The sequence below is a fragment of the Ammodytes marinus genome (assembly GCF_949987685.1).
Source record: "Ammodytes marinus genome assembly, chromosome: 9".
Lineage (NCBI taxonomy): Eukaryota > Metazoa > Chordata > Actinopteri > Uranoscopiformes > Ammodytidae > Ammodytes > Ammodytes marinus.
In genome coordinates, this window is record NC_137213.1 from 11,867,995 (window position 1) to 11,885,499 (window position 17,505).

General features: G+C 39.5%; 1 protein-coding gene across 2 annotated transcripts in view; it reads right to left on the minus strand.

The window, feature by feature from the left end:
* LOC307255946 (netrin-G1-like) overlaps positions 1-17,505 on the minus strand; it is a 57,231-nt gene that overhangs the window by 13,640 nt on the left and 26,086 nt on the right. For both annotated transcript variants that reach the window (XM_080034776.1, XM_080034775.1), the window contains exons 3-4: positions 16,787-17,430; positions 2,213-2,385 (exon numbers count right to left, since the gene is read on the minus strand). In XM_080034776.1, coding sequence (XP_079890902.1) covers positions 2,213-2,385; positions 16,787-17,430 — 817 coding nt within the window. The remainder of the gene's footprint in view (positions 1-2,212; positions 2,386-16,786; positions 17,431-17,505) is intronic.

Consider the following 17,505-nt stretch of genomic DNA (forward strand, 5'->3'; position numbering starts at 1 on the left):
TCTGGCAGTAGCGCACCACATTGCAGGGAGACTCATAACACAGAAGAGGTGCGGGGGTAAATCCAGCAATATCTCCTTAGAGTTCACAAACAAACTCCCACACACAATCAAATGGGTTGAATGTGCATGTGTGCACACATACACGCCGTTTTTTGCACATACATGCATACACAACCACAGATATGTGAGACACATACTCAAACAAAACACGTACAACTGTGAAATCCTCCAATTTATCATCGACAATAGCCCGAAAAAGCGCTGTTACCGCACAATGTACTTGCACCAAATCATGGAGTGAAATCGTGGATCAATAGCAATATCATTTCTGTGTCCAAATCTTACCTAATCTAATAATGCAGTGTCAGAAAATGCAAGTCATATAATCAAACCAAGCATCTGAAAAAACCTGCTGTCAATCACAGCTGGCTGCTGCCACGGGAGTTTCTAACTGTGTGAGGCTGTATCAGTGTGAACGGAGGACCAGAGGGCTAGATATTCCACCATCTGGCCACGCCTGGCTGTCCACCACCACATCCCTGTGTGGCTGTATTAGATTTATTGAGGCAATGAACCCCCTGCCTCAGACATGGGATTTGATAAACGCAACTCAACTCCTGTCCAAGATTATAATGGGGATAATGCAAAAGAGCACCTTCTGCCTCAGAGATATCATGTTGACGGGGAGAAAATATATCTAACGTTGGTTCACACTCGTCATGGAGTTGAGGTAAGGATACTTAAATCAATGTTGTATCAAAAGGAGTTTATGTTCACTTCATACTTAATAAATGAAATATGCCATGATGTATCAGTTATTCCCCTACAAAAACGAACAGGCAAAGATTGCATCTATCCAACAAGAACTATCTACAGTAAATAACAACATAGGTAATTTGTCATTTAAATGAATAGGGCCCGCCCACCCCTGTGTTTAAGTATAGTTTTTGTTCTCAAAACTAAATTACCTATTTGACAAAACAACTGGAAATTAATGTCCGCTCACAAGCCTTTTGGGGATCTTCAAAATGATATTACTTTCTTCATAGGAAGATGGAGTTTGCTTAGTTGTCTTGGAGATGGCTTGGTTGTCAAATGGAACTTTGGTCATGTTATAAAAGGTTGACCACACTGTGATCAATGTGGAGCCTCGCATATCCCATGTTAAGAGAGTCCTGGAACAGAGTTAGGTGTTGCAATCGGCCCCCATATAACAACTGTAATCGCATGACAACCTGCTATCAGCTCCTCAACTTACTGTTGGAAAATTGATGGAATTATTTTTTGCTAACGAAGCCCATGAGTGGTGTTAAAAGATCCTGAAAAAGCTAGTGAGAAGACCTCTATTTGAAGGAACTTATGTTGTCACACAACTGTACTACAAGATTGAGCATGCACTTTCATGCTCAATTAAAACTACTCAGTAAAGGTTAGATGAAGATCAAGGATGTCGTCAATGTAAAAAAAATGACTGCCTTCATCGTTGAAAGGAATAGACTTTGATTGTTGAGAGGTACAGAATGCTAACTGCAACCTCTTGGCTTAATTTTACACATTTTGAAAGCTCTACCATCCACCCTGACTGCAAATGAACAGACAAAGTCAATGAAAATATACAGTAAGACACAAATTCAAGATGCAAACACGTACAGGTTACAGTTGATTAATTGTCTGTTAAGGAAACATAAATACAGACAGTCCAGTGCTCCAATTCATACATTAGAATGATTAAATAGAGAGTTTGTCACTACAAGGTAAACTGGGTCCTTGCAAGAATCAGAACAAACTGCCAAAGTTGTAATTTAACTGCCTGATATACATTACAAGGCCTATTGTAAGTCATTAGTCCACCATCAAAAACAAAATGAACACATGCTAGCATTAACCACATTCCCTCGCTTCCCAGCATGACGCACTGTATACTTAAATATTCTTTATCATGATTTTTGCATAATTGGCCAATTAAAACACTGTTCCCAATACATTTTGGGGAGTTGTAGCGCTGAAGCAAAGAGCTAATGTGATTAAAAATGTTTACAACAATCTCTTAAGGACAATGAGTAAAACTTATTCAAAACTAAAAAGGGTGTGTTTTTTTTCAGCCTTCATCAAATACCAGTGTCTTCTTTAGTTGGATTGTAAACTCTGTTCCTATCCTAATAGCCTTATCTACATGGCCTGTCCAAATCGTCACAGACACTGATATACTTACATATATTTGCTGTTCCTTTGGGTATCGGGAGGTAGGAGCCCACACTCCAGGCTCGTCCGTGGTAGTGCCTCTTACAGCGGCTGCAGTCTGGCCCTGTGGTGTTGTGTTCACACTCACAGCCCAGCCTCCCCTTGTCGAGTACACAGCTGTTGGCATGCAGGTTGCACTTGCACCTGAGACGAAAAAGATAACAACAAAGACAGACACATGAATATAGGCATCATTCTGCACCCATTGAATCGATGCCCTTTGGAGGGAATATACAAATCTGCCGTTGCCGCCGCGTTTATTTGCGCTTTTCAATTTCTTTGACAGGAGTAAATTTAAATCCTGGTGGGTTATCCGACTTGGATCATGCCTCCACAAAGCTTATTATCTTCTCCCTTTAATAAAAAAAAAGAAGCAAGGCCTCATTTGGTGAGGCCCCTGTGGAGAGAACAGTGATGCGAGTAAGGTCATTTTCATGCCACTCTGAGAACTAAATGAAATGCACTCTGTTGGATTCACTTAATTGAGCACAAAACGGGGATCTCATGGAGAGATGATGGCATAAAGAGAAGCAGTAAAGCTTGAGAATTCATTGTTTTTCTTTCACTTCAAAGATACTGGGTTATGTTGGCAAGGGAGCCTTCAGGCAGCAAACCCAACTGATCGGCAGAGCTGGTTTAATAGACAGAACTGTGGCAGAGCTGACAGATGGTCTGGACAGGAGAGGAGGAAAGGCCCGATGGTTTTCACCACTCAACAAAATCCTCCATGCGTTTCGACCGCATGGAACAAAGTTGCTTCCATTTCAAAGCTTTTGGAAAAACAACAAGTTGGATTCAGTTTGAGCCTTGCTTTGGTGTTTCTAGCAATGGGAATGAGCAGGGAGTGCATTGTAGATCGAATAATATGAACTATTTTATAGTTGTGTTACTCCCTGTGAGGAGCTCTGTCCGAAGCAATACAGGCTGTGTTCACACAGATGTTACAGTTTCATATACCATGCATATTCAAAATATAATTCTCCCTATTTGATTTTACTCCTAAGAGGGTAAGAGGTTACAACTGGTGACCTTCGCTTCTCGAGAGGTGATAAATAAACAGTAGGGGTGATGGGGGGGAGGTGAGGTCTGAAACATTACCCATCCCTAGGGGGTGGGGAAGCTCACGGTTTCACATCACGCCCATGTTTGTTTGTACAAAGTGCTTCCGAGGGAAGATGTTGTCCATTCGAGACCAAAGAGCTGGGCATCTGTTGCCAGTGAACGTGACACAGAAAAATGACAGCGGCAGTCAGAAATACATCCATTCTAATTGACTTCCTGGCCTTACTGTGACATTTCCCATTAATGATGGATAACTGCGGGGAACAAGGGAAACTATAGCCTGAAACGTGAATGTCTGATAACATCCACTGTTGGTTAACACATTATTCATGTAACCTTATATCACTATACACACACAAACTGAATATTTATAATATTGTATTGTAGAAAACATTTGAAAACAAACTCTAATGAAAAATGCTTGATTAGGTTTGAATTTATTTACAATTAATTTATATGAAACATCCTTTGATCATTTACTGCAATTTTACAGTGTTTTACATGATTATGCTCAAATGCATAAATCTGAAGACTTTGTAGTGTTTACATTAGGTATACATCTAAACCTTAGATGATCAGCCGACCTTTCAGTTCAAGACAGAAAAGGTAATCGTCATTTGCTGTTACACAGATTCCCATTGGTACGGCGACGTTAATGTTGAAAACATCTTCTTGAGTCCATATGTCTAACAATATTAGCAGTTGTAATGGACAAGACCAAATACCAGCCTGCATCCACATCAACTAAATGTTAGTGCATTTTCACACTCATTCCCTACAGTCCTTAACTTTTTAATCAATTAAAGTCCCTGTTCCATAAAATTAATGGCTGGGTGTAGCTCATTCTGCCGTGCAGACAGCAGCAGCTCCCTGAAGTAAAGCGCTATGCGATTTGACCTTCCACTTAATTAAAAACCAGCAGAATGTGGATCATTGGGACCAACCGGTGCAGGTACCACACTGAGTAGAGGGTCTGAACTGTGGGGAGCTTTGGGATTCGATGCTTTTGCCGCCGGCATTGTCATATTGAAATCATAGAGTTTTTCAGTCCCCGGTTTGGGCCACAAGAGGGAACAGATCCCCTGTATGTCCAGCTTTTTGAACCGGGACCGTTACAAAGCCTTGTTTCATAAAGTTTTAATGACCTCTATTCCCTGTGTATATTCCAATAGCAATTGGTATATATCCATTATCCAAACGAGTGACCCTTCTTTAGCAGACACTCCAGATCATCTGACTTCACTTTAGTTGCATATTTTTTTAGCTAAGGGTTAAAAAAAGCTGCGAAAGGATGAAATGAATGCTATGGATATGCATAAATCCGATATTGATCGGATGCATTTGTGTGGCGTGTGTACATGTAGTTAGGGTCATAGACAAAACGTAAAACATCAGTCCATAAAAAAACACTAAAATCCCATTTATCTATCATAACCATTTAAATAATTTAGATTTTATTGGTTGAGGTTTTTGATATATCTGTGCTGACGATTCCTGCCTCCACCTAAATAGTTTTCTGGAATTTGCTTTTTGGTGCACACAGGACTGAAAATTGCATTTAAGATACCAAACAACAAACGCTTGTCCAGAAAATAGTTTTCATTGGGACTATTACTTGTAGGGTTAGCCTGGACAATTGTCTCTGTTGAATTTTATAACAGAATATTTATGAACCCCAATAATAAAATATCTTTTACTCAGTAATAATACAATTAAATACAGATTATGGTCTTCATTCAGGCCAAATTGTGGCCTTAGAATGTGCCCGGTAAAGGTAACAAAGAACACATCTCTACAGTAAGGAAATATGTGATAGGGTCTAGTTTATGTTGACATTCTTGAATAGACATCAGCACTTGCCTGTGTCTTCTCCTCTGTCTGCTGCCTAACCTTGGTTTCTCATGGCTGCTCAACACTGTGTTGACAGGCTCACTATGTATAACACAGCTTTTCTTCCTTGTGAAGGCTTCTAGCCTCTCCAATTTGAGACCAGAGAGAAGCACAAGAACTCGTTAAAGAGAACCTTCAGAGTAGCAGAGCCCGCAAACTGACAGCTATGGGAAAGATTTAACGTTAATGACTAGATGTATTTTAACCTGCAAATCACCATACCAGTTTATGAGGTGAAGCCTGTACTCTCTATTCGTTTGCACTTCAATCATGGGCTTCCTTGCTACTATAAATCGCTCATATTTCTAACAGATGCTTATACTGACTAGTGGAAAATCCTATATGTGCCTGGTGTTGCATGTTGGTCCCCATGGTTTAACTTGCCCTTTCTCCTTGTGAAAGCAACGATGTGATGGCCATAATTGATTGTCTGCACCTGTGGTTGAGTATTAATCCCAAGCCTCGCTGGGTCTGGTCATACAACTGAAGGGAAGGTAGCCAAAATGTCTGTCTGTGCACTAGTCGCCACTGCTATGAAGAAAAGCTAAATTAGCTGTTTTTTGTACTACCTTTTTTAAAAAAATAGTGACAGCAACTGCAACAAAAAAAGGTTTTCAGAAATAATAATAAGTTTCCCCTAAAACCCCAACAATGGCTGTACATTTTTATTGAATTTCAACAGTATTTTTGATTCCTTTCGAGATTTAACCCGTGACCGCCACTGACTGATAAGAATGACTGAGCAAACCAGTCTCCCACACACTCTATATCTCACCTGTTCCCTCACACAAGTCCCTCATGGTCAGAACCAGTAATGTGCCTCCATGCTGTATAAATACATACTGAGGTTGCCTGAAACTTTCCTCAACAAAACACTCAGGGAGTCTCACATATCCTGAACCAGCGATAACTCTGACATCAAGGCTTTTGATGGAAACTTTTGGCCTTGCTGAAAGTTGCTGAAAGATTAATGTCAATGTGTTACCGTGACAAACCAGCATAGCCTGTCCCAACATCTTGCAGGAAAAGAGAGACTATTTGATGTATTTTATATGACAGAAAGGGAACAGTGTGTTACTGATAATGATGCTGTGAGCTGACTTTTAGTGAGTTTCCATTATTTGAACTAGTTTTGTGATCCCATCTCTGATTGTCCTGTACTTTACTGAAACAGAATCTCAAACAGTATGATTTATTGGTTCATGAGAATGCAAGTATAAAATAGGGCTGGGCGATATGGCCCAGAATAGTATCTCATGTAAAACGAATAATATAATTTGCATAGTGTGAGTTTAACGGTAAACAGTTAAATGTGTATACAAATTACTATAGATAAAAAGTGATTTTAATTCCAGGCTCATAACAGTGAATTAAACACATTATCTATACGGTTTTAAAAGCAAGCATAGGCAAAAAGCTTACTTGATTGCATCTGAGCTGCCTTTTTGAAAACTCCTTAACATATAGTTGCAGTGATAGGGGAAACAAAAAGACAAAAGTCTGTAATGTCAACAACAGTAATCTGCAAATCCAACAAACATAATGAGTTTGACGGAATAACTTTACATTGAATCCTTTCACATTTCTGATGGCATTGACGTTTTTCACGGGGAAAGGAGGGGGGTCACATAGTCAACTCATTACCCCAGGGCCCAGGCTGTGTCACCGTGAAATTGGAGAGTCCGATTAGACTTGTTTTTTGTCGGCTCTGCGTTGTGGCCAATTTCATTCTTTTGGGTGTAATGTAATACATCTCAAGCAAATTGTTTGCGTCCCCCCCCCCATCCAAATATAAAGTAGCTCCGCCAGGGCTCCCCAAATTGTTGGGAGAAATATTAGGAGTGGATCACAAGTTAATTCCCCCTGCTTCAATTTTCTGCAGCTAGGTGAGATGGAATTTGAGTTTGTGTGGCCTGGGCCAGTGCCACTGAAAGTCTGTGATTTGTTTCAATGACAGGGCCTATTATTGAAGTTGTTCATGGATGTAGGTATACAGTATGGTAATGTCTATACCACCCCCCTCTCCCACCCCCATCCCCCTTCCCCCCAATCCCAACTCAGCCCTCGTGGTGGAGGGCCATCTCATTCATGTGATGTAAGCTGCTGAGACAGGGAGTAAGCCGTGAGGAAATCAACAACGGGAAGATATATTAATATGGAAATCAGATGCCGGATGCATGGTCTGGGTATTGTGTGTTTGTGTGTGTGTGTTTGTGTGTGTGTGTTTGAGTGCTCGTTTGTGTGCGTGAAGTGAACACACAAGGCATACAAGTGCTGCTCAGTGCAAGCACCCACCTATGACAGTATGAAGGGTGAAAGTACAAATAAAAAAAATCTATTTTCAGAAATGTAATTTTGCCACTGCATAACTCAAGTGAGGAGGACCCACACATACATTTATACACCATTTGAACTCATGAAGCTGCTCATGAACAACCTTGTCTGGGCCTCTACCAGCGAAGTTTGATCATACAAATAGTGTAGCAAAAGGGCATGCTGAAGATTTTACTATTCATAGCTGCTGGCCCTCAAGAGACAGCTTGTGTTGATGTACTTTCCCTCCATATATTATTTACAAAGAAAGCCTGGGCCTTAATGAGCACTAATTAAACGTCGGAGACTGGGAGATGACTGGCAGAAAACATTGCGCCATGTGACAGGCATCTGGTGGAAGATAAGTGAACAGGCGTTGGCAGAGTCGTGAGAACCTTGCGTTGGCAGCGAAGTAACGCTGGGGGTCGTGCGAACCTGCACTTGAACCTGACTTTCAAACTCGTGTCAATCAAGCTGGCTACAGCTGTCACGGTTCACAGAGCACGGGCTTGGAGGATTGGAAGCGTGTGTTTGTGTGCGTATACTGTATGTGCAAGACTTGATAAGAGACAGTGGGTTTGTGATGGCTTTTGTGTGTGTGCGAATGTGGATGTGTGTGTGTGTGTGTGGTAATGTGAAGGGCAAGACTGCAACTGAGCCATTTAAAGGGCCAACATTGAGGATTCGGTGTCATGTGAAGGATAGCATTGACTTGGTGTTTACTTTGCCTTTCAGCAATATGAATGTTATCTCAACAATGACAAATGCTGGTATACCTTCAGTAAACAATTATTTTGTTGAATAGCAAATAGTCGATCAAATATTGAACTTTGGCAATAGCTGATTCAAATAAACAACAGGCTTTGTCTCCTATCCCATAAGGGAGTGAAAAGGAAATTGCTGAGAATGATGAAGATGACAGTTAATTTTTAGAGTAAAAAAAAAATGGGGAAAAAAAAGGGCTTTGTTAAAGCACGGTCGCTTTCTGAATGCTCTACCGTCTATGTAGTAGTTGAAACATCATCCAACTACTTCTCAGCCCTTCTAAAAAGTGCCCAAGTGACAGTAATTGTGCAAGTAACCATCTTGATTTACTATTGCATTACCTGAACAAAAGTGGTCGGCTCTCAGAAATGACAGGACGGTTCTTATGTGGGTAATAACTGACAATTGAGTGTCAAAGTGGTACAAAGTAGCCTACAAAACCAGTTGGTGACACACTAATAGAATAACAACCTATCTTTTTTTTTACAGTCCATTTGAGACCGCAGCTTTTATCTGAGAAAGGTTCATACACTTTTTTTTTTTGGTTTGGAACAGATTACCTGCAGTGAAAATAATGGAAACATTCCCACTGACTGAAATAAAAATCATCAATTTCCATCAAGCTTCTTGACAACATCTTAACTAAAATATCTAGAGTGATATTGATTAAATTCCCTCATGATACATTGTGTCCTGTCGTATAAAACGTATAAGTGCTAGAGAGAAAAAAGAAGGAGAGATACACACAAACAAGGCAAGAAGGCCTTACCTGCAGGCAGTGCGGCCCTGGGCATAGGCAGTATAGGCAAATGCTAAGGGCGCATCCATCCATAGGGGGCGCCGCAACAACAACACAATAAAATAATTGGGCTAGCAAAACTTTTTTTTTTTTTTAACTAATACTGTTAATACTATCATTTAAAAACATGGGTAACACTTTACAATAAGGGTACATTAATTAATGGTTAGTTAATGCTTAATACGGTTTAACTAACCATTAGTTAACTGTTAACTAATGTGTCTAGTAAGCATTTACTAATGGTATTCATGTTAACTAAGGTATTAATTACTACATTATGTACTGTTTATAAATATTCTATATTAACCTTAGTTAACCCATTAATTAAGCTTGAACCAACAGTTGATTAATATAATAATAAGCATTAATTAACTGTTAACAAATGTCATTTTTGTAACATTACTTAAGCATAATTAACCATTTATTAATGCTCTTTGTGACCCTTATTTTTTTTTTTTTTTTTTAACCTTTATTTATACAGGTAAATCCCATTGAGACCGGAGACTCTTTTGCAAGGGAGACCTGTTTTCCTTTCCCACGTTACCATTCACACACACATTCATACACCGATAGCAGGCTAACTATCGACATTCACACGAGGCAAGGTGGGTGAAGTGTCTTGCCCAAGGACACAACAACCATGACACAGGTGGCAGGGCGGGGATCGAACCTCCAACCCTTTGATCATCGGCCGACCCGCTCTACCAACTGAGCCACAGTCGCCCCTTATTGTAAAGTGGGAACCATTTATCCATTAAGTAACACTTAATAAATGCACACCAGTGCTGAATAGGCATTACTGAAGCATAATTAACCATAATAGGCATTACTTAAGTGTAATTAACCATTTACTAATGGACTTTGTGACCATTATTGTAAAGTGAGAACCATTTCTCATGAATTAACACCTAATAAAGGCATACTAGTGCTGATTAAGCATCACTTAAGCATAATTAACCATTTCTTAATGTTATTTGTGACCCTTATTGTAAAGTGGGAACCATTCATCACTTGTTACACTTCATAAATGCAAAATAGTGCTGAATAAGGATTACCTAAGTACAATCCATCAATCAACATTGCTCTTTGTGACCCGTGTACATTCTCTATAATAACAATTTTAAACATACTAAACTATTTCCAACTGGAAATCAATTCATGACAACAATCTGTTATCAACACAATTCAGTCACAATTTAAAAAAGAAAGAAAATGTTATTTTATTTAAAATGTTTAGTTTTATTTGGAAACACGGCTCTCACATTTGACATGAATACCGTCAAAGAACTCCAAAATAGTTTCTTCAACAAATTATATCCAGTTTAATGATTTTCTCTGAAAGTAACAAACAGGAGGAAATGGATTACTAACAGCAATGGTGAAACACACTGACTCAACAGTTAGGTTTAACAGGTAAATATGTATTTTCTACTCTCTCTTATGTTGAACTATATTCAATTCAAAGTTATGAATTATTTAAATTATACTTATACTAGATTATAATTTAAAATGTTAATGTCTGCATTATTTTGTGCAAATCGTAATATTGTATTCATATTTCATTTTATGTCACTTGTTTTGTTGTATGATTTTTATTTTGTGGTTTATTTTCTATCTAAAATAAACTGAAATGTCAAAGACAAAGCTATCCAGTTCTGTGTGAGTGTATGAACAGTGGTAGTGGACCTGACTGTGATGCATTGGGGGGCACCATCTGAAATCTTGCCTAGGGCGCCAAATTGGTCAGGGCCGGCCCTGCCTGCAGGACAGAATAGGATAGAAAGTCCTGGCACATTATATACAGTAGATTTTATGGTGTAATAACATTAGGCTCCTTTCGCTTTGGATTCTGAAAGCCGATACTGTAAATATCCTCTGGGTTCATTTTTCCAGGATGTGGATCAGCGGGGTGCAATGCCTGTCATGTGAATGCACCGAGGAGCTACAAATTTAGACTCTTTTTAAGTGTGAGATACAGTTGAAACTTGTGATACGCTACTTTTATGAGCTCAGGATTCCCACCGGGGAGAGGAAGATCCAGAGTTTGTCTACGGCTGGAGGGGAACATTGGGGAGCATATAATAACAGTAAAATGTTTCATACTTGATCTAAAACTATCTTTCCTTTTGAATCTGACTTGCCTTTAACAAGCTCTCATGTGTACCAAGGGGGGAGGTTAAGGACACAATATGTTATTTTAGTCTGGAAATTTGCTTTGTCAACATAGAAAGTCAGTGGGGTGTAAAACATCTTTCTCTTTCTTTAATTTTCCACCAGCCTGCAGTCATACTCTTACTTCCCCGTGTGTTACAAAGCAGCCTTTTCAGTGGTTTATTGAATTGCACTATCAAATTGGCGAATAATTCAATGTTCTAGTTTTGCGAACGATAAGTCATTTGTGTAGCTTGCACAGAATAAGAATAAACTTAAACAGAATGCCAGGTGCAACAGCAACTGTTAAGTTAACTGAACCAAGTGAGAAAGCTAAACTAAGCTTGCTGTTTAGACATTGTTGTCCACACAGTTTGTCAAAATTAAGTTGGATAAATCACCCGGAAAGATTTGAAACAACAACAACAAACAGACATTATGCCTGTAATGTTTGACTTGAATTGCCATCTGTTAATTCCCACACATTGTGAAATGCATGAATACAACTATCTCTGACTGAAACACACATTTTTTTGTGAATGATTTTACAGTGATGGCTACATTCACTTATTAATAGCTGTTAAGTATTATAGGCTACTTGGTCTCATAAAAGCTGACATCTTAACATCATGGTAAATCACTAGCTTAAACTAGCAAATACGTAAGAATGGACTGGCACACAAAGCCAGTAATAGGTTAATGCATAGGTTGTACAATCCAGGCTTAATGTTCACATCATGATGTTTTTCTTTTTTCGATATGGAATCTGCTTTACAAAATTGTTTTGTGCTCTTATTTTGAAAAAACGTAACCTACCATTTAGTCAACAGAGTCAAAGTTAAACACTGATGCAAGCAAATGGAGGAAAAATGAGAAAAGGTTTGGGAAAAATCAAGAATGACATAAGGGGATGGGAGAAATAGCACATTAGCACTTATGGATTAGCTGCCTCTCATTCCCAGGCCCTACTGCAGCCCTGTAGATGTGCAGCTCTGACCGCGTAGCCAGCCGGCAGCGGTCATGTCTTAATTAACGAGCAGACATCTGATCAATAAGTGAAGAATGGTGGAGAAGGAGACTTGAAAGGTGGGATAGCCAGCACGGTTCAAGGTTTTTGTTTTCCGTTGATGTAGAATAACATTAGAAATCAATAGCATGGGTATAGTCCCGCCACACATACTCTTGACTCAGTGCTTAGGAGAGGTGAAAAAAGAACCCCTCACCTTCTACTTTTTGCTTCTGCACTTACCCATCACTTAAAATCACACAAGCGCATTGTACAAGAATGGCTGTAACTGGCTTTACAAAAAAGATAAGTATGGAGAAATGATGTGTCATCTACTTTTATGGCCATGCCCGCTTTGCACCAACCTGCTCATGTCACTACATTTTGGTATTTTTTAAAGTTTTTCCCACAATGACTTCCACGAACCCACAGATTATGAGCCACATTCATTTAAGTATACGCACAACTCATGCAAACCCACGAATGAACCTTGTTGTTCATGCTCTTTTATTTACTTCCAGGCATAGTGTTGTGAAGATTCAGTGCATTAGCTTAAGTGATAATGACATCAAGTATAACTCTTTTTTAAATGCCTGCTGCATGCTATTTATTACCCTTTTTACTACCGCCAAAGAGTTTCCTTTTGCTTTATAAACAATACATTTGGTTAAAGTTAGGGAAATGCTTTATTTACAGTTAACACAACGGCATACATTACTGGCAGCTTTGTAACGGTACACAAACCTCTACGATGTATGAAAATCAGACCTGCTACATAACCATCTTAAAACACCCTTACGTTTACCACAGATGTCTCAATGCTTTATTCATTGGCATTGGAGATAAATCAAGAGGTGCAGATACTGTTAGAATACTTATTCTTGACTAAACGGTAAGAAGAGACAACATGTGGTGCAAATAATAATTTAAGGGAGTGAAATTGTTTTGTGATTGATTTTCCCTCCAGCATCTTTGTCAAAATAAATAAATAATTCATTTATGACAGAGTTTTCCATTATCTTTTTGCAACTTTGCAAAGTGCTAAAGTTAAAAGATAAAGATAAAAGTTTTTTCAATATGATACATTCATATAATGTTTGTTGTGTTTGAAAAAAAATATAGCAAAACCATTTACAGATCACAAACTGGATATTGAATTTGAGTTTTCCGAAGCGTGTGCCAGTATTCATACATTCAGTGCTCCAACATTCATGAACATATCTGCAGGTGACCTGGCATGAAACTTTATCAGCCTATGTGTAGAGTATTCTGGGAATTCTGGGACAGGATGGCATTCTGTGATAAGGCTTTCACATTTGGTTATAGCCGGGAGGCTGCTGAGACTGGTGGGAACTCTATAATCAGTCTCTCCCCACCTGCAGCCATCACCCTCTTTCAAGTGAGTTACTGATCCACCTCTGGACAGATATCGTATGTTTATTTCTTTTCTTTCTCACTGCAAACTTTTGGTGGAAAATTGAATTTGAAGCCCAGGGGTAGGAAGGAAAATTGGACAAAATAGTCTATTTCCCCCCCGCCCCCCCAGCTTGCCTTTTGCTACTCTTTCTAATGAATGGCAAAATGAGATATCTGTGGGAGATGTTATTCTGAGCTGGGTTGCCGGCTTTGCAATTTAGAACTCATACATTCATGTTTACAGTAAAGTGTGTGTGTGTATAGGACGAGTGTGTCTCACTGTAGGACATGTACACTCACAGGCCACTTTATTAGCTACACCTTTTCAACGGCTTATAAAAACAAATAGCTAATCAGCCAATCACATGGCACAAAATCAATGCATCTAGGCATGTAGACGTTGTCAAGACAATGTGCTGAATTCAAACCGAGCATCAGAATGGGTAAGAAAGGGGGTTTAAGTGACTTTGAACGTGGCATGATTGATGGTGCACGGCAGGATGAATCCATACTTTCATGTTGTTTACGCCAAATTCTGAACCTGCCATCTGAATTTCACAACTGAAATCAAGATTCATCAGACCAGGCATGATTTTTCCAATCTTCTGTTATCCAGTTTTGGTGATCCTGTGAGAATTGTTGCCTCAGTTTCCTGTTCCTAGCTGACAGGAGTGGCACCCGGTGGGGGCTTCTGCTGCTGTAGCCCATCTGCTTCAAAGTTGGACGTGTTGTATGTTCATAGATGGTATTCTGCATATCCTGGTTGTAACGAATGGTTATTTGAGTTACTGTTGCCTTTCTATCATCTCGAACCAGTATGCCCATCCTCCACTGACCTCTGACTCCAACAAGGCATTTTGGTCCACACAACTGCCGCTCACTGGATATTTTCCTTTTTTGGACCATTCTCTTTAAACCCTAGGGATGGTTGTGCGTGAAAATCCCAGTAGATCAACAGTTTCTAAAATACTCAGACCAGCCCTTCTGGCAACCTCAACATTGCCATGTTCAAACTCACTTAAACCCCCTTTCTTCCCCATTCTGTTGCTCGGTTTTAACTTCAATAAGATGTCCTGTCCAGGTATACATGCCCAAATGCATTGAGTTTCTACCATGTGATTGGCTGATTATTTATATTTGTTAAGAAGAAATTGAACTGCTGTACCTAATAAAGTGGCCGGTGAGTGTATATCTCTGTGAAAGAGCTGTGTTATTTTATATTAGGATTATCACAAGGCACACTCATGAAAAGATTATTGTGATTAAAGACATTAGACACAATTGTGTTGTCACATTATTTGCTATTGTGACAGCTCCTGTTCAGTGCTTGATTAGTTTAGATTTGGCCATCAGCATTTAAAGATAATAAGAATGTCGGTTATTTAAAGCCAAAAAGTGTGGCTCGCTCAAAAAGGAAACCTCATAGATTAAACCATGAATCTACTCAATATTAAACAGGGCAAGTCTAAATTTGGAACCACAGCCTGGCAATTCTGCATGTCTCCACGTTTCGCTGATGTGTCTCCGATGATTACCATTTAATCAGTTGCAAATGCTCTTAATTACAAGATTAGTCTCCTACCAATTAGCCAACGTGCTAATGGTTCTAATCTGCCATTGGAGTCGGCTGAATTCTAATTAGGGAGTTACTGTATCAATTCACAGAGGGCCCATCTGATGGGTCATTACCAATAGTTATCCTCATATAAACCAACTGCAGCAAGCAACACAGGTCCCATTTGGAGAGCAGCTGTAGAGGCTTTACGACCACTGTGTGGGCCATTTCCATGCGTCATGAAACGACAATGTTTCCATTCCCTGAAAATTACAGAGGCACTCCGATGACTCACTGATGAAAATGTACACTGCGGCATTGAATTCTTCTTACTTTTACGGAAAATGCAGGTTATAAAATTGGAAACTAAGTGAACCCTGAACTTTTTATTCAAATGGAAGAGGAGGAGTATCTAAATTCGAACAGGAATAGCGGGATGCTAATTGGACAAGTAGCTCTCTTTAAATCCGCCCAAATCAATATTTTTTATATTAACAATTTATCAAATCAGTATGTGAAGGGGGAGCAATGGTAATCAGGTGGCCAGAAACACAACTCTTAATGAATGCTAATGCTGTTACGTGCTGGGTGGAATAAGCAAGTATTTTCAAACAAGCTTGCCACAAGAAATTTACAAGCTGTTAGTATGTCCAAGTCGTGTTTACAGCTTTTCTTTTGCTGCATGGCATTACTTTTACATTACATTACAAATAACTTGGCTCCTGTCCAAGACTACAATTTAAAATGAGCTACACAAAAGAGGTTCCTCAACAGATCTGTACGTTTCTTATAATCATTCATCCGTAAACACTTTAAATGAAGGACATTTCACTTAAAAGAGCAGGCTTTAAATCACCATTAAATTTGTAATAAAACATCAAGTATTTTCTCTTATTAGTAAATCTACTAAAGTCATTGTAAGTCATTAAAATAAATTATCTATGTTGTTATTTAGTTTATTTAACCAAAGTATGTTTAACTTTGGTCTATGTGCCACCTGAACCTATAATCGTGATCTCATATTTGTGGATTATGAGATGTCTGCGGAATTTTAATGTGTGTCTGCAATAAAAAATGCAGAGAGACATGCATTAAAACTTCTCTTTTCGCCCCGGTTTGCAGGAGGCTGTCCCAGACCTCTGTCCTTGTCAAGTTAGGGTTATAATAAGTAATTTACGAGATAGAGTTCAGTATCTGCTAAGGCTGCCACCTTTTTTCCCTGCTTCAGACTTTAGAAATAGAATACAAGTTAAGTTGGGTTGAACTTATTCTAGGCCACCCAAACACTTTTTCACTTCCAAAACACACTTTTTGCTTTTGAAATGTGCAGAACATTAGGGGAGGCATTAAAGCTTATTTAATTTGTAGTACATTTGACCAGCTGTAATCATAATTTAATGTGGTTTTGATTGTACTAAAACTGGACCATTAGAACAACTCTTAGACGAGCCAGCATTTACACAGACTTTAATTATTTATTTTTTAAGGAAATTAGTATTATTATTATTAATTTTTTTAACTTAAAATACTGTGTCTTCTATATTTTATTTGAAGGAAAAACCAGCAAGAAAAAATGAACGGGTCTTACCTGCCCTGCACCTTGATACCAGAGATGGCATAGAAGTATCTGGACAGGTTATTCTCATCCACCATGGTGGCCCCAGTTGCTGGCTTCAGCAGCCTTATCCTCAGATCGGTGACGGTGAAGAAGTCCCTCAGGTTCTTGGTGGTATCCAGCTGGCCGTACAGCGAGGCCATGTTGTGAAGCCGAGGCCCGGCAAAGAGGGCAAAGCGGTCCTTTATCTCGAAACGTACCGTCTTGTCGTTCTTCCACACGTAGCCCCTGGAGTAGTCCTCGGTGCAGATGATATCCAGCAGGGTGCGCTGGGTCAGGTCGCTGACTGTCTTGGGTTCCATGGTGAAAGCATCCAGGCAATCGGTGGCATAGAACTGGTACGGGGTCCAGGTCCGTCCGTAGTCCAGGGACTTTTCCACCACCATCTGCTCCGGTCGGCCTGACTCAAAGGTCAGTATGATGTCGTCGGTCAGCTCGATGGTTTTGTTCCACGACAGTGTGATGTTTACCTGGAGCGGCTTTGGGTATTTCTTCCATGACGTGGACTGCCAAAATGTTGTGGGGTTGCGACCCTCAAAGTCAAACATCAACTCTGGAGGATGAGCCAGCTCCTCAGTAGTGGCGTCACATTCATTGTTGCACATGTAAGGATTCTCCTATAAAAACAAAAAAACAAATCGATACACATGAGTATGTGCACATTGAAATCAGGGTATAACATCTGCATATGC